At 45.7% G+C, this 18,876-nt stretch overlaps 1 protein-coding gene across 1 annotated transcript in view; it reads right to left on the bottom strand.

Moving 5' to 3' along the window:
* Window positions 1-6,493: 6,493 nt before the first annotated feature.
* The window catches only part of LOC144097316 (glutamate receptor ionotropic, kainate 2-like), a 481,864-nt gene continuing 469,481 nt past the window's right edge, over window positions 6,494-18,876 (bottom strand). Inside the window, exons 16-17 of the mRNA XM_077630058.1 lie at window positions 9,930-10,246; window positions 6,494-8,748 (exon numbers count right to left, since the gene is read on the bottom strand). Of these exons, the coding sequence (XP_077486184.1) occupies window positions 8,599-8,748; window positions 9,930-10,246 (467 nt within the window). The 3' untranslated portion in view covers window positions 6,494-8,598. The remainder of the gene's footprint in view (window positions 8,749-9,929; window positions 10,247-18,876) is intronic.

Raw genomic sequence — 18,876 nt, forward strand, 5'->3', positions numbered from 1 at the left:
TAAGAAAATTTAACGCTGAAGAGAGGTGGTAGCAGACACCAAGAAATCGAGAAACGTGATGAATAAAAGCTAACGCTCTTAAAAAAAAAACATTCTAAAAATCTACGTCTAGCATACTTTCCCGGCCAGACCGAATGCTTTCTTATAGCTTTCGTTTTTTTTGCAGCGCTTACTGAATTAGCCTCCTTTACCGGATTTTACGTGTTCGATGTTTTTCGTGCACATGCACGGCACAAGCTCGCCCGCGTTCACGTCGCTACACCGTGCACGCATCCTGTGCCTCGTGGTGCCTTCATCTTGCACAGGTGGGGCACGCGGTACTAACAGCACGCCGGAAAGTGCATAAAAGAGCCTAAATAACGCATCCTAAAATTCTCTGTACTCTGAAAGCTTATCCAGTGACTCGACTGGGTGAGCGTCTGAAAAACGATTGTTCCTCTCGAAAGGATGTGTGTTACGGCGCTACGATCGACATGGTAAGCTTGAGCACTACTTGCCTATCATCCTGATGCAAGAAACAGGTACTGCACTTAATAAATGAAGTGGACAGTAACACATATGCTCCTCATTTAAGTGTTAGCTATGAACCAGCATCGTAAACGCAAAAGCTATCCTAAAACTGTTAATGCATTCCTTAATAATTTCGTCAATCTTTTCGCAAATCAGCTACCGCTAATCGCTGTCCTGACTCCAGCGAAATTTCTTCTCATTCATTTTTATCACGACAGACATGTGTGGCTAGATAATTGTGTAACCTGGCTTTACACAAGCTTTATGTTCTGCAAGTTTTCTTCATTTCAAGCAGCATTTTAGAAGAGAGACCAACATTTTTCCTCTATATACAGCATTATTAGTGACGTTTCCGTGCAGCTTCGTGTAGAAAATATGACGGCACAGGAGTGCATCTAGCCTACTGTCACGCTGTCCAGCAATGACGAAAGATTATTTGTATTCTATATTACGGGAATCAAAACTATTTTTAATAGCAATGCACTATGAATATTTCCCTCGTAAATGGACGCATTGAATAGCACTGAAACGCAACAAAATGACATAGTGCCTTCTCGTCAGGAATATTTTTACTTCTTTATACTTTGGGAAGAAATTTCATCTACACGTGATGCTCATATTTTCTGCGCCGTCCAGTAAATAAAACAAGCAGTGTTGAAATCTAATGGTATATTCCTGCGCTGTAAATAGGATTTCCGAAGCACTCATCCAATAAACCCTCTTTGTTTTATTTTGAAAGATGCCCCCGAGTATCAGATAAAGCAGATTGGGTGCTTCTAGTTGAACTCCTAAGACAGTGTCTAATTTGCCGATTCCTATCACGTTAAAAATGGGTAAGTACGGAAATAAGGGCTGATGTAATGCGGCTAGCAATATGCTGCATCGAGATAAATGTTATCAGGGAACGCCCGTTGGCCTCATTCAGCACGTCCAATGCGAGCTAAATGCAATCTATCGAGCTTAGCTGCAGGATCAAGAGGCGCGGTGGTTAAGACCGGATAATTGTGCGAGCGCTTACGCTGAACTATATAGGACGGGATGCCGAATCACAGATGGAAGTGGCTTACTACGAGCTTCCGGCGAAGATTCGTTTTAAGATTGGCGGCCTGTCATGAGCTGTTGAGACAGACCTTCAAGTTCTCGACATTTTTGGAAGGCTCAGCTTCGGATGAACCGCTTGAGTAAAGCCCTCACGTCCAAGAGGTTGCTGAGATCATAAGGAGAGGGTGAGATCCAAGTTAAGTGTACAAATGTCTTGTCAAGTTTGTGAAGGCCGCTGAACAAAAATGAAAAACGGGGTTGATCGTACAGTGCGAATGTATAAGGTGCACGCAAATGAAAAGAGTGTTTCTATACTTATACACGACCTAGTATTAATGATACTTTTTGATCCATAACTGTTCCTAAATTCGCTTTATTTGCAACCTACAAGTCGGGGGTCTCCAGGCAAAAAGTTGTCACGGACAGCTTGACTGGGCCTGCTGCTTTTGAGTGAAGTGCGTTTTCTCCGAAATGTCGAAGTTGACTGCTGGTATAGCTTTATGTGTGACATATTAGTCGTTTTTGATCCGATTATTCAAGCAACTAATGGAAATAAGAGCCGGGAAGGAACCTAAGGTATTATTCGGATATTCTCGTGGTCTTCACTAATGTCGGCTGATGATCCTAATATGGCCTTCCACAATTTCTACAACATACTTAAAAATGGACAAATGTCTAATTTCTTACAAATCTCTATTTACACTCTATTTATCTTACAAATGGCTATTTACTGGTCAAAACAGTAACTAGACAAATTCCCAAGGAGTCCTTAGATTAGTCTTCTCTTGTGTTCGTGGCTAAAGGGTAACCTTTGCAAAACGAATAAAAAGCAGCCGTTTTACCGAAATTTACTCAAACCTACAAAATATACCGTGAACAATTGCAAAATTACACATGGAATCTAATCGATGGTAATATGAAAACGGGATTCGACGCACTGGTAAAAGCATTAGGATGTAGTGAAAGATTTGCAACTAATTTTTGAACAGATCATCCACTAATAAAACGGCAACATTGATCCCATCTGACGATGACATCTGAGATAATTCATCTCGCATTGCTAATGCGTTCATCGAAGCTTTTTCTTTTTCCAAGCCATAACCATTGTTATTACGTCAAGAGGGGCATGTTCTATAAGATGCCCATTTTCTGTTGCTCATTCGCTCCTGTGTCAGCTGTCACTTTAGTATACTCGCTGCTTTCGAGCGTCTGCGGCAAGCGACGCGGCCATTGGTTGCTTGGCAACCGAACATTACCATTGGTGGAATTGGCTCCAACATGCAAAGAATGGTGAGGTGCATCACAGCGCTCTGTCAACAGCAGGCGACCAGACTTGACCACTCTCTGCCATTGGCTACGATATGAAGCGAGTGGTGAGGTCACCTAATGACCGGGTCGCCTGCCACAGACATTGAAAGCCGCGGATACATCTGAGTAACCACTGACAGAGTAACGAATAAACAAGAAATAGACAACGGAAAATGGAGAGCTTATTTAGTACGGCCCTTGCAATACAATCACTTGCCTCACACTTTTTTTTTTCTGTATCAGGTGTCTCCTCGTAAAGCGTCCTGCTTCATACTTAACCTGAAGAATACCAAATTTACACTTGATAAGTTTCACCCTTCCCACATTAAACTAATTGCTAACCTTACCTCTTGTAGTTTCGCATATAGTTAACCCTATTTTCAAAACGGGCATATTCTATGACGCACTAAATGAAGCAAAAATTCCTGTAAAAATGACAAAAAAGTTTTTATAACTCTATGCTCTTTGCGATTTTGCAAGTCATAGTAAATTAATAGAAAAACCGTTTTTTATCATTGCTAAAAAATACTTGAACAAATTTGCCACCTCGTCTTCAAATCAGTTTTGCTTCCGAACAAACTTTTCGAATGAGTGAGCTCTAATACCTTGCACTGATCCAATCAAACCTGCTATTGACGCTGCTAAATTGGCCCAAGGTTATTTATAAACTTTTCAAAAGCTTTCGATTAAATGCATCATAACATATTGTCACGATCCAAGGAGAGCCGTGCAGGTAGGCGTAGGGGAAAACCCAAGAACGAGGTCGGTCCTGTTTAATCCCTGGCCCAGGCCTAGCCGGAGCGCGCCTCTAGAGCTAACCACCGCTTCGTTATGGTTTCGACTAAGCACAGAGCCCGCACGGGGCTAGGCACGTGGAAATATACTTTATTAAATTACCGACTTTTCCTCTTAATGGGCTGTAATTATGTTTATCCTCAACCATTTATTAGATAGGGACCGAGTAATATATGAGGCTCTGTTTTTAATCCTTGAATAACTAATCATTAGCCGCGGTTCTGTGCTCTAGCCGTTACTTTTTCTTACATACATAAACGACTTCCCTGAACGTCTTAGCATTTCTACTCATCTTGCATATAGGGATCATACCGTAACTTTGTGCAAAGATAACCGTCTATATTCGTTGATTAACTTAGGCTAAAATGATTCCTCTATAATTCCTAGGTGGTGCCGGACAATTATGCTTCGCATGATTACGCTCAAAATCAGGGTTTATTTAATTTTCGTCAAAAAAGGCACATATCTATTAACCTATTTCTGATCTTCAACTCCACCGTCATCAGAGCTGGCGAGCAAAATATCTCTCTTGGCGTCATCTTTATTAAGCACCAAAAATTCGAGTGAAAGTCTTCCTTTATCCCTTCCCTTACGGCGCGGTTCAGGTGTCCACCGATATATGAGACAGATACTGCGCCATTTCCTTTCCCCCCAAAACCAATTATTATTATTATTAAAGTTTCACTTCTAAAACAAAGCAGCCTACGGAATTGAATACTGAAATCTATGTACGCAAGTTTATTCCACTATAATATTCCTTTATTAACAGCCATATTTCTTACTACATGCCATTGTTGGGAAACCCACTTCGCATATAGGCTGTTATCTTTACAACGTATCCACAGTAAATCTATTAAAATGATGATATTTAGACATTTATTGTGCAATGCATCGCAGTTACCTTGTAAAAACGGGCTATTGTGATTTTATAATTTAATGAAAGTTTCTCTGGGGATAACAGTATATAAATTGCACAAGACGTTGCCTTTCTCCTTACTTAAAAACAACTTCCACACCTCAAACAAACACGATTTGCACCTGAGAATGACGACCTATTACCTAAACCAAAAACGAACCATGGCGTCCATACCACTAATTTTCACACTTAATGAGTGTTGAATACACTACCGGTCTGTGTTAAGGAGTGCTGCTCACTACGCCTTTTCAAAAATTATCTGCGCTCTTCTCTCTATAAAGATCTAGTCACTTTATTTTCCATGTGCTCTTTTTCACAGTTTAGGTAAATATACGACGCTAATTTCCTCGTGTATCTTTTTTATTATTGTGTTTTCTGCTTTTGCATTCGTAGTTACCTATTAGATATTTCTGATAAGCAGCCGTGGAACTTCCTTCTGTATTTTCAGTATTTTCGCGAAGACTTGTAATGCTCATTTGTGCGTGTTTAACGCCGCCGGCATGTGGCTTTATCGCCCTATTTAAGATGTAAGACGTCACAAGATTGATCTCGAAAAATAGCAGCCAGGCTGAAGGAACTACGTTCCCCAGCAGCACAAGTCATTAGCCCAATATTAGATATAGATGGTTTCACCTTGGCCCGCTGTAGGACCGGCTTTTGCCAATACATTTCCAATATTTGGCAGAATAGCTACGCTGCTGGGGTTGTTGCAGGCTGTTGTAACTTTGCACGCTGTTTCTCGAATGTTCGCTATCCACTTTTAAATTGTGCATGGCCTAAAGAGGCAGGCATTCTGTTCGGCGACCGATTCGCACGCTGGTTGCTACGTCACCTCCGAGTTATTCAGTTCTTTGCGGGCGCAAGCCAGCTTAAATAAAGAGTGTCGTTTGGAAGCGATTCTCGCTGGCTTTCCGCTCTCCGAACTGAAGTCATCATTACGTGACAATATGCATTGTACTATCTCTCTTAGAATTAAAACTTTGCAAATTTTCAACTTTCAAACTTTCAAAGCCTGAAAAAAAAAGGAAGATGTGGATAGATGTGGCGCATTTTTCGTTGTTGCGGGGCGGACATGAGGATTGCTCGCGAAGGGTGGGTGAAAAATTAAGCAGGGTGCTGAAGGTCATACCTAGTTCTTAAATGTTTTCGTGACACTGTACACTAAAGGCACACGCCAAAGGCAGGCTACCGTAACGGGGGTTTTGCGAGTCCAGCGAATATCGTAGGTCATCTGAGGTGAAGCTTTCAATCAAGTACAGATAAGTCGTGCGCGCTATTGCGTGGCTTCTGTGCTCTCATAAACTTTACGGTCGACAACTTGAATACAAGGCCGTTCGCTGACCAGAGATGTGAATGATGAAGCGCCTTTTTTTGTTAAAATAGTTGCAGGTATAAAGCTACAGCGTCCAAGGCTGAACAATAACAGTTGCTTAAGTAGCCTATTGGCCTAGTTGGTCCCGCATTCTTTGAAAGCAGTGCTGGAAGACATGTGCAGACCGAAAGGAGACACGTATACGGTGCTGGAGCCAATAAATTTTTCTAAAATTAAAAAAAAAAACACCGTTGTTCGCAGGTAATATGCTCAGTGGCGGTTCATGATTATAGAAAATTACGCGCCCTAGGAATAGGCGATAGGTAGCAGGCTTACATCGTGGCAGCATATGTATTCCCTCTGAGATGTTCGCTCCATTTCTGCTCCTGGTTAACTCTTCTTGCTCCTCTAAAGGCTGTTCCTTGTACGACAAGATGAAGGATTCACTTCGGAAGAAGGAGTAAGCACAAGAGCGTACGTGCACATATAGATGCCGCTACATTTACTGTCATCGCTTAAATGAACAAATGAGATAAGTGCAAGAGATATATTTCAACAAATTACGTCAGTGACATAGAGCATCTACCAAGTATGGAAAAAGAGGCAGAGTTGAGCGTCATAAACAAGTTTATTGAACTGTAAAGGTCGTCGAAGTAATTGACATCAACTATGCTAATATATTCTTTTTTCACATTTCCTAGGCGTGAGACGCGTGCTTCAAGGCACAGTGCACAACCTTATCCTCGGTGCTTCAAACAAGTTCAAATTCATCGATTCTGCACAGTGCAGGTTAAGTGCAAACTGTACGAAATGTGTTTGGTGTTCACTCTTCAACTACAGAGAGCAATAAGTTGAATATACAAAATAAAACAACACGAATTTTCCGCGTAGTCTTTACTACCACGACAGCATGATTGTAATAAAGAACTTGGCAGTGTTTTTTTAACGTTTGTTTTTTTCTTTTCGTAGAACCAATTTCGCAGCTTCAGATGTCAAAACTCTCAGACAATAAAAGAAATCAAAAAGAAAACAGGCAGTGGTTTCACAGAGCCATCTCTTTTTCGTTCACCACAGGTTTAGTTGCGGGGCCGCAAACAGCTTTTGGCGGTGCGAGTGAAAGCAAAGTGTATAACTAAATTTGTTGTGCATAAGAAGGGACGCATATACTAACCATCTGAAAACGTTTCGAAAAAACACGAACGTTTTATGGTAAGCTTGATTTTATGGAAAGCATCAATTCATTAATTTTCCTAAATACCCACCTCGTCGTGCTCAACGTTTTTGACAGGTGAAACACTGCAGCAAATCTGCGAGGAACCGCTAGAGTAATTGGTAATCTTCTAGTGCATATGCTATGTCTCCGCGGCGTAGCTGTGTCAGTCAATGACCATTGAGCATCATTGAGCAATAATTATGGTTACGTTGAGTATTTTTTCTCACGTATTCTTGAACTGAGACATTTACTCACAAGACCAGAGGTTCACGTAAGCGGTGCAACAATCTTTTTTAACCAGAGATTTTTACTTTTTTGCCAATAATAAGAACAGATGATCTAGGAAATCCTCAGGGATAAGTTGAGCTGGATTACGTATGAAATTCTGGTCGCCTAACAATCTCGTCAGGGGTAGACAGAGGATCGGAATGAAAATATTAACGTTGAGGACGGAGCAAGTCTCAAACAATTTTCCTTGTATCGATGTGTAACTTCTATACATTTGAAATTTTTTCCCGCAAATTCTGAAAAAATTTAAAGGTATCTGTTCGTGTTCAGAAGCCTCTGGATGCAAGGTAGAATGCTGCGTGTTTGTGGGACGGTGACGTGCTCGTAATGGTCGCACCTTACGTGCTACCGCGGATACATAATGTGGACACCTGTGTCGCCTTGGTATAACTTGCACTCGGCGCGCGAATAAAAACGAACAACTCCATCCAAAGCGCTTCCTTCTCTACACGTCATCATTTGCTATAGCACCCTTGGTATTTAAGAAAACTATATGCCACCTGAGAGAAACTGGGGCCGTGGACACGTCGGCGCCATCCTGCAAATCTTCTGGCATAGCCCACAGCTGGGGCGCCTCATTTGCGCTTAAATGTCTGAGAGACACAAAACCATACTGTGACCATCGTGGCGCCGCATATAGAACGAGAAGTGCGGTCCAGTAGGTAGCACTGAATAGAAAGCTACTGAAAGAGTCTGTTTTATTTTTGAAAAGCATGATATTGATGATGGTTAATATTCATAATTCTTTCTAAGACGTGTTATGAAGGTAAAGAAAAACATCCGCTGATGCAAATTAACAAATACATCAAGAAATTGTTCTGCGTGCATCAGTAGACGGATGGCGTAACCTGCATACACCGAAAACAGTTTAATTTTCGGGTTTCTTTGGTGTGAAAGCTAGTGTTGTGTTCCTACTCAACTATGAATTGCTCAGTGCAAATTAAACTTTTTATCACACACGATCCGTGCCAAATAAAACGTAAAGCAAACATTTAAACAAGAAGTGCCCTCAGGTCGCACACAGGTATAAACAGGTAAGTGAAATATTTACAAAGTTAGAAGCCCGTCCCGTGTAGCCCTTCAGACCAGTCTCTGCTTGTCTTGTAAGAATTAAGGCTGATGAAGAAGAGTAAATAAAAACTCTTTCAGTAACATCTAAACATTTTTTCTTTGACATTTGATTCACAGCTGCCAGTCCTTTTCATCTGTGTACTGCTATGTGAGAGGCTCGCTCTTGTATGACGTCATGGGGAAGTTGTCCTGGTCGTCCTGAAACTCCTTGGGAGGATCGAGGATGATCAGGTTTGAGTCCTGCAAGGACGCACTTGCCGGTATCTTACGTCGTGTTTTTCTCCACCTGGGTCCCTGCGGAAAAGTAAAAAAGAACAAATATATATATCGCAGTTATTCTTTCCGGACCTATGAGTTTGGGCTAGCTACAAAATGTACCGCGGTGTCGATGCAATGCCTACAACACTCTGGGGTCGTATTCTATAAGCTGTGCATTTTCTGTTGTCCATTTCGCGTCCATTCGGCCTCTCTTAGTTTTCATTCAGACATACCCGCGGCTTTGAAGCGCATCGGGCAAGGCTATTGGGCGAGTTGCGGTCAGACCTCACTATTGGATGAAATTGGATGCAATATGCAGCCAATAGTGAGGTGCATGGCAGTGCTCTGTCAACAGTAGGCGAGCATACCAGACCACTGGCTGCCATTGGCTGCGATGTGCAGCCAATGGTGACGTCCGGTCGGCAACAAGCCAGTGGTCGTGTCGCTAAACCTAGGCGCTTAAAATCCGGGGGTATATCAGAGTTACCACTCAGGGAAGACCAAATGGACGCGAAAAATACAACTGAAAATGGACAGCTGTTTGAATAAATCTCCCGGTTTCGGTCAATATGACATTAGAACAATTGTTTGTTTTCTGTCACTAATCGCGTGTCCAGCTAAGCTATCATTTTTCTTTTACTTGGAGAAAAACTGTTTTAAATTTATCCTCGACTTTCCACAGAGCGACCCATCAAACCAACGTTCTCGTTTGACAGGAACAGTTTTGTCATCCAGTTATAATAACAATGTAAACAAATGAAACAATGCTTGAGACATATAAAGACGTGCCCGACTGTTCGTTTGCTTAAAACACTTAATGCAGCTTTAGATGCCTAGAAGCTTTTGCTGTAGCAACAAAATTATTCACGTATTTTCGAACTAGAATATGTCTATCTCTATGTGACATTCCTCTTGTTATCACAGCCTCTTCGGATGTAATCCATAATTTTCTGCCCTCAAACAGAAATTGCGCTGTGAAAACAGCGAAACAATTTAACGGCAAAAACTGTTTTCAGGCGCACATTAGTTAATCGGAAACTGTGCTAGGATATTGACTGTTGCGTTAAAGCAAAATTTTTAGTTGTTAGGTTCGACTAAGCTCACAAGAAAGAAAAAGAGCTGCCGTACCAGGGTCGAAAATGCATTGCAGTACATTCCTGTCTAAATTTACCTAATTATGAACGCACTATAATGGACCAAGCCTAGCAGGTTCTAACCTGGTTCCTCCGTTTTGTTGAGCAGTGAAACCTCCAGAGGCACTCGGCGACCACCACCACCACGGAAATAAGACACCCGACACCAAGGACTATCAGGAGCCCGCGAATGCCCAGGGCGTCCTTGCTGCTACTGCTGCTTCCGGCCGCAGTTCCGCCCGCGGAAGAACTTCCAGCTTCAGCACCGGGGCTGCAGCGGCGGTCAGCGCCGTCGCCGGTCACTGGCACCGCCGACCACCAGCGCTGGCGCAGAGCAAGAAGGGTGCCATTTTCTTGAAGCTGCAAGATCTTGCTAGTGAAGAGCTGCCTCAGCGGAGAGCCTGCGAAGAGCGAGTGATGCAGATTTAGCGCGGACAGCAATTCACATATTCGATCAAGCTACCCTATTAATAACGCGACGGCGTTAAGGCTGCCGTTAGGCAGAGAATCAGCCGTCGACGTTGTGAGGGAAACAGCTGGTTGCCCACCTGTCATATAGGTCACGCGACCTTAAGACGTCAGCACAACCAGCCAAAATGATTGTGAGCATGATACCCACCGCGGCAGCTGGCAGTTAAATGAATGATTGATGGGGAGTGCCCGCTGAGGAAGATCAACCTGGATATCACCAGCCCTCCCTGGCGACTGTGTTTGAAAGGGCTACCTGCCGGGGCACAGCCGCTACGAGATTAAGTGCTGCAGCACTGTGCCGGAGCCGTATGATAACTACTAATATCTTTGAATGTAAAGTAGGGAATGATAGCGTCTGCGAAATAGTACTCAGAGAGGACCATGGCCGCCTAGGGGACTCATTAACGCTATCGCGTCATACCCTTATGGTGGGATCCCTCAAATATTTTCCAGTTACCACTACTTTTATGAAATTTAGTACATTATTCATTCTTGAAGCCCGCAGCGCAAAGTGTGCAGAATGACAAGTGACTAGCGGCCTAGTACAATGTAAAGGGTAATTTGCTTTGACTTTTCTCAACATGAACAGAAGGCTACTCTCTTTTCTTCGGTAGAAGGCTCACTGCACAAAAAGCAAACACTGTAGATTTTCTTCAGGAGCGAGAGAGAGACACACACATAACTTTATTTGCCACAGATGTCAGGAATTAGGCCAGGTGGGTCCTGTGTGGCCCACAGGTGAGGGCGACGTTCTGGCCCCACAAAATCAGTGAAATTTGAGTGGGCTTGTCTGGCTGGGTGAGGAGTTGGTCCCAGCGCTAGCAGGAGGACCTGTGGAATTGTGTTATTTTAACATCCCAAGAGAATGAGCGCCTGACTGGCGAGTTGTCCGTGGTTGCAATTTGGGCATGCGGGGTCATATTCCCCGTTGATGATTAGTGACAGCCTGGAGTGATTGAGAATTGAGTGCGTCTACGATCTGCGGAGCAGGGTGGCTTGCGCTCGGTTGAGATCGGGGTGGGGAGGCGGGAAACGTCGTCTCGTCTATTTATAAATGTTGGTGATGTCGCCAAAAGTCTGGGGGGCTTCAGCGAAGGCGTCTGGATCCTTAGGGCCGGCCGGCCGGCCGGAGTGTTAATCCTTGGGCAAGTCGGTCAGCTGCTTCGTTTACAGAGTAGCAAGCGTGGGCGGGTACCCATATTAGGTTAATTTTGCGGTCGGCAGCGCAACCGCGCAGGATGCGTGCGGCAGGAAGACAGATGCAGCCTGCCGAACAGTTTAGGATTGCTCGTTTTGAGCCACTGAGGGCTGTGCGCGTACGGCGGCCAGCGATGGCCAGCGACAGCGTTATCGCTGTCTCTTCCGCTGAGGTGGGGAGGGGGCGTGCACTGTGGCGGCAGAGATAAGGGTAGACTGCGGCGTGGCAGCACAGACCACGCAGGTTGTTGCATCTTGCCTTGCTGCGTCCACGTATGGTGTCTGTTCGTCGGCACGATAGAAATCATCTTGTACTCGGACTTTGTGCTGACAGCGCTCGTCGTGTAGGCCAGGGAGCATATTCTTGGGTAGCGGTTTCACAACGAGGCGGCTATGTACGCAAGGGAGCTGTGGGATGGGGATCGCCTATTGGGTTGACGTTTAGCCGGTCAAGGATGACACGCCCATGCTTGTTTCTAGAGAGGCAATGAATTTGGGCTGCCTTGTGTCCCTCTATAATTTCTGTTGAGGACGTGTTGTGTGCTGGCGTATTGCGGCAACCCTACGGCAGCCTCGCACACCGAGCGGATGATGCTGTTTACTGCCTCGACATCTTGTTGGCGAAGGTAATAGTAAGTGTAGGAGTATACTATCCTGGTGATGAGAAATGCCTGTGTTAGCCGACAGAGGGCGTCGTCTTTCATATCTCTACGGCGTGTGGAGATGTGGTGGATAAGGCCGATTAATTGGTGAACTGTGGTGCTGAGGCATTGTATTGCTTTTGAGTTGATATTGTTCTGTACCAGCATGGCCAGGACCCGAATGGTCTGAACGGAAGGTGTGGGGTGTGTGTTGATGTGGAGCATGATGAGCTCGCCTGCTTCGGGGGCGCGTCGGCGCATTCTCTTGTCACGGATGAGGAGCGGTTTCGATTTTGTTGAGGAGCATGTCAGGCTTTTCTCCCTGTACGAAAGTGTAGACAGTGTCAATGGCTCTCTGGAGAGAGTTCTGGACCTCCCCATTTGAGACAGAGTTGGTCCAGTGGATGATATCGTCGGCGTATAGGGAGTGTTGTACGTGAGGTGTGTCGTTCAAAAGGGTGGAAGATCCCTCATGGTGACGTTAAAGAGGAAAAGGGAGAGGACAGTGCCTTGCGGGGTTTCTCTGGTGCCCAGGGTGATCTGGGCACTGCTGAGTTCTCCAATGTGGAGTTCTGCGGTGCGGTTGTGTAGGCAGTCTGCGATATTATTGTAGGTACAAATGCCTACATTAATCTCAGCGAGGTTTCTCAAAATGGAGGCGTGTGATACGTTATCAAACCCCTTGCCGTTGTCAAACATCGTTGCCGAGAATAGTCCGTGTGGGTGGGATGGGCCTGGGTCGAGTATGTCGTACTATTGTATTTGCCACATGATGTCTTGAGTGGAGAGTCTGGCATAGTGGGCGAGAGGAGGTCTTCTTTGTCTGTGTACGTTTGAAGTCTGTGGAGGCTGACATGCTCCATGACCTCAGTAAAATCAGCGAAGTTGTCAGTTACAGTATCAATAAAAGGCCACAGCTTCGATTGAAAAAAGAGAGGGCTGTCAGTACGCGTGATCTGATAAGGACATGATGGCCTCAATTTTCACGTTGTCGAGGTCGGCCTAAGTGTAGGTGCTTTAAAAGTGAGAGAGCAATGTTGTTTGGCTTACGATACACTATTGCCTTTATTTACTGGCCTTAACGAAAGTAAAAAAGTTATTTGTGTTGTTGCAGGTCTATTGAACTGTGGCTACAGCGTAGAAGCAGTGGGCAGATGCAGAACAGCGTTTTTTTTCTACCAATTTTACGTAACAGAGAATTTCTGAAGGTGAGGCGTAGACATGAGTAAGAAATTGTGTGGCGAGATTTTCGGGTTTTATAAAGTTGGCTTACGTCAAACTTTACGGCAACAGGTATCACAGACAACGCTTTTGAGTATAATTCTCGCAGCGTTATGTGCATATTCCAGCCCTTTCAGTCGATTGTGACCAGACACCTGCTTTTACTGTAAACTATCGATAAAATTAAGATTAGAAGAAGCAGCCTCTTAGATGGTAACTGAAAGAGGCGGTAGTTTTTTTTAAAAGATCAATTCAGGCGCGCATCTGAGCCAAAAGGTATGTGGTTTGTCAGGATCACTAATCGCATGTCATAGCTATTGACAAAGACGCATTAAATAATTGAATTTAGCGGAAAATATAATTGAGGTGGCGATATGATGAGTTCGGTGCGGCATGATTAATAACCGTATGGATGGAGCTACGTGGTCTTTCTTTGATTAGAAACCAGCCGAGCCAGGTTCTCAGCCTTATAGTTAGGTAAACAAATGTGCTATGTGTTGAGGCAAGAGCGCACACGCACTAAAGGAACCGCTTGAATTCAGTTTCTGGTTATATTAAGCAAATTCAGTGAAGTTATGCATTGAACAAACCTAAAACTGAGCACCTGAACAGAATTGCTTGTCTAATTTGGATTTCACTTAAACAAAAAAGGAGCTCATAGTCTCTAAAAATATTTTTGTTCAGAAACATTTTTCTTGAAGCGTTCGGGTCTAAAACCAAATTGTGGTTGTAGACAATATCACCCGCTTCCCCGTCTCTCCTTTTGTAGCGATAGCTACATTATGGTAGCATTTCGAGCCTTCAGCGTGGCGCCGGCACGTGACCGTGGTGGCACCGCAACGGTGACGTGGCTGGTCACGTGGTTGGTCTCATGACTAGCCACGTCGTTGGTCACGTGGTGCAGAACAGCTGCTGCAGCCGGCGGCGCGGCGCCCCGGTGAAACCGAGCTGCAACCGCTGTGCGCATGCGCCGTGCAAAATGGGACGAAGATGAAGAAGGAACGCCAAGCGAAACGGAGCGGCGAAAGACCGACTTTGCGATTCCACTGAGCAAGTTCCACTCGGCCAGCTGTAGCTAGCGCGTCACCCCAGGTTTAACCACAGGTAAACCACCGCCAATTTTTTTTTTCTCGAAAGGAACCTGAAACGAATTGAAGAACGTTCATCAATGAAATTCATTCACAAGTGCACCTCGCATTTGGCACGTGAGTGGGCAGTGTGTCTGGAATTTTCAGGGCTGTGTACACGTGCAGTCACAATTTGCGGGCCGTCAGACGGAAGCTACAGCGACCGCTTGTAAATAAGAGAAAAACTATAAAATCTACGCGAAGGTTAGAAGGTCTTTGCCGAGAACCCGCACTATGTAAGCAAAACAACCATCCAATCACAGCCTTCGCTTACGCACAAACCTGCAGTTTTATTGCTTTTTCCGCACAATCAGAGGGGCGGCGCTCCCTCTTCGTGATGACGATGAAAGTGGAGGACGTCATGCCTTCTCTGGAACCTAGTGGCTCGGCGTCAGCCGCCCAGAGGAAGCGCTTCTACCAATCGAACGAGCCAAGCAGCCAGGCCACCGTGCTGCACTCAGCTGCAAACGAAGACTCCTCACCTCGGAAGCAAGAAAGCCAAGAGGAGACTGCGTAAGAGTGAGGACTCGTCCTCATCAAGTACATCTACCGTCATCACGACGCGTGGTGCATCGGCATGTACAGTCATGTTTGCGCCTGAAACGCCAGCCAACAACCTTAACTCTCTAAACAGACAAGCTACGTCGGTGTTCTTCGACGATCGCGTCCCGGGAGTGATCAAGGGCATCAGAATCAACAGCCGTAGGAACCTCCTTGCCATCGATGTAACGAAGAGGAGCGCCATGGAAACTCTAGCCACCATCAAGAAGATCAGAGACGTCCTCATAAGCTCTCTTGTTCTTGAAAACAATGGCACAACCGCTGCCGCATTTACAACATCGACGCTACCATGTCGGACTGCCGCCTGCCGATACTCATTAAACCAGCGACGAACATCATCTAAATAACCGAATTTCAGCGCCTCGGCGATTCGAGGTGCGTCAAACTCACTTTTAAGGGCGACTGTATTCCACAGCACGTGAAGGTTGGCCACTTTCGACATGCTGTTCGCCCATTCGTCCCGAAGCCTCTTCAGTGTCGGAAATGCATGAAAATTTGGCATGTCAGAGCTGTTTGTACTAACACCATAGCGTGCCCACGCTGCTCTTAACCACATAGCGGTGAGAGTTGCCGCGCCACTGTCTTGAAGTGCGCCAACTGCCGTGGCCCTCATGACGCTTCTTCAAAAATCTGTCCCCGCCTGAAGAAAGAACGGGCGGTGTTGAAGCAAATGGTGCGAGACCGTTCAACGCACAGAGAGGCCGCAGCTACGGTGCGTCGGCCTCGTTCTCGTCGCCGACGATCTGCTAGACAATCGGTTGCCAGCAGCAGGGAAGCCGCCATCGCTCCTGCTACTTGTCCTCCACCACCACCGAGTAACGTAAGCCCGGTTACTGGTGAAGCCGGACCGAGTGCTTCAGGGGTGACATGGCCACCATTGCAGCAACCACGCTCGACGTCGGTGTCTGAGCAGGCGCCACGCCCCCACTGTCTTACGCCTACAGCTGAGTGAGCCGAAGGCATAGATCCAGCCGCCTTAGGTGAGGAAGTGCAGGTGATCGCCATCTTGAAGTCCTTTATGAATGCCATGCGTGTGATGCTGTCTAGCCTTCACTCGCCAGGAGCACGGAATGTATTGCAGGTGCTGTAGGCGCTATATCCAGTGCTTGCAGCTACAGTAACAGACACAATGGCTCTCCTAGCATTACCATTTGAAATCCAAGTCATAGAAGCATTCATTTTCCAGTGGAATGCCCCTGCACTCAATTCTTTTGTTTCGGACATTTGCGAATATGTCTATAAATACAGATTTACAATCCTTGTGATTTGTGAGCCCAATTTACAAAAGCCTATCCGAATTTCTGGCAATGAAGCGTTTCCATCCTCCACACTCAGGGGAAACAACAAGGTCATCGTCTACATTCGAAGAGAGCTTACTCTTTTGCACCATACGGTTCCCCCTCACAACCATAATCAGTACGTCTGTTTAACGGTGAAAAGGCGCACCCTGACGTTTACGGTTGTGGGCGCGTACTTATTTCCAACAACACGGTTTGAGGCCGACAGACTGAGGGACTTGCTGGCTGCAACACCTGGGCCTTGGATCGTCACTGGTGACTTTAATGCGCATCACACCATGTGGAGAGGCATCCGGATGAATTCCAAGGGAAGAACTCTTGTCTGTTTTGCCTCTGAACACGACCTACAATGGCGTAACGACGGTTCTCCACGCACATTCACGGGTTGTCTTACAGCAGCTCTCTGGATTTGGCGTTTGTGTCTCGGTGCCTTGCGAGACGAGTCCGGTGGTTTGCCGATGTAGAAACTCATGGAAGTGACCACATCCCCACATATATTATTGTTCCAGGTCTCGCTGCATACCGCTCTGCCAAACTTATGCAACGCATACACTGGTCTATGTTTAAAACCCTCATGAAGCCTCCCGCAGAGAAGACATTACAACAGACATTGAAGAGCGCATCATGGAGGCTATGGAAAACGCGAGATGCTTCTTCCCTCTAATGCCAAAGTTAGCAGACTTTGACGTGGAGCGCCTCCGATCACTTAGACGAAGAGTAGAAAGAAGATTCAGGCGCACAAAGTCTCTGCTTGACTGAAGGGATGCAAGGCGCACGCAGAAGAGAATCCAGAGCAGGATTCAAATTTTGCAGGCTGACCGTTGGATGGCATTTTGTGAACCACTAGATCCTCCAAAGCCTCTCTCACGCATCTGGAGTGTGCTGCGTGGTATACGAACATCTCCTCAGACGCTCCAAACATTCAAGTCTCGCACTTCATCAAGGACGCAGCGAAGCGGCGATTGGCGAAGAGTTTTGCGCAAGAAAAGCAGGTCACAGGCACCCACACACAACTCCGAATTGCTGCGAAGTGTCTAGATCTAGGGATTCGCGAATGGACCTTCTTTTCTTTATGGAAGAACTAGACGCCGCCATGGCCGGTTGCAGATGGTCTTCATCACCGGTGCCGGATAGAGTAACATACTCTGCACTTTCAAACCTTGGTCAGGAGGCTCGACATGCTCTTTTAGACCACTTCAATACATCATGGTGTGCGGTTACAGTTCCGGACGCGTGGAAATCAAGTATTCCGGTTCGAGTCCTTAAACCCGGAAAATCGCCGCTTGACCTAGCATCGTATCGTCCAATAGCATTGCCTAGTTCCGTGGGCAAGCTCATGGAAAGGATAATACTTACGCGAATTGAGTGGTATCTGGAGCGCTACCAAATATTCCCAAATGCAATCCGGGTTTTGGTGTGAACGTTCGTCTATTGATAGCGTGATTTACCTGGTGTTATCAATTTAACATCAGAAGCATCTAAAGCGCATAACACAGGCGTGGTGTCTAGATGTCAAAGGGGAGTATGATAGCGTCACTCATCACGCTATTTTGGACTCTCTAGAAGCTGCAGAACTTGGTGGTCGCATTTTGTGCTGGATACGCGCAGTTATCTATCCAGCAGATCACTAATTATGCAGACTGAGGACGGACCAACATCTTCACAGTTCACTTCCCTTGGGGTCCCACAGGGTGGAGTACTTAGCCCAGTGCTTTTAAATCTTGCGCTTGTCAGCCGCCTTGTCGATGTACTACCACCATCGGCACGAGTCTCAGTCTATGCGGACGGTATTTGTATCTGGGCATAAGGAGTTACGCTACCACAAGTTCGAGCAAGGCTTCAAAAGAAGGCAAGCATTCTTACTGCCTGGCACCGCCTGCAAGGAGTGGAAATTTCTACTGGAAAATGTTTCCTTGTTGATTTTACATGCAAGAACATGTCCCACTACCCCGTACGCATAAGTGGCTCAACAATACCCTACGAAAGAAGCCATCGCTTCCTTGGAGCAATCATCGATCGCAATCTAACATGGAGCCCACACGTCTCGAAACATGAAAGGCGACTGACATCGATCTTCATGTTCTATCCTTTCTCGGAGGGAAGTCGTGGGGAGCATCAGTGCAGTCGATGCTCCAGCTGGACACCGCATTATTCACGGGATTCCTTCGGAACAGCATCCCTGCATTAGGAAACTTGAGGAAAACGAACATAGGGTGTCTACAAAGTGTTGAAGCTCAAGGTCTCCGGACGTGCCTTGGACTGCCAAAATGCGCGTCTACAGCCGCAGTAGTACTCATCGCTCAGGAGATTCCATTGAGTGCCTATGTAACAATCTAAGCCTTGAGAGCTTATATTGTTCACCTCTCTCGGATTCCCGCACATCATCTTGACAGTCTTCCTGCTAACCGGCCGAGTACATCGTTTGCGACAATTATTGATGCCCCTCGCCACTTTCTACCAGCCCAATTAACACCAGCCTCTAGACCGTCTTCCGTCTTCTCCATCATGGAGTCTG

Source organism: Amblyomma americanum, chromosome 7 (genome assembly GCF_052857255.1).
Source record: "Amblyomma americanum isolate KBUSLIRL-KWMA chromosome 7, ASM5285725v1, whole genome shotgun sequence".
NCBI classification, from domain to species: Eukaryota; Metazoa; Arthropoda; class Arachnida; order Ixodida; family Ixodidae; genus Amblyomma; species Amblyomma americanum.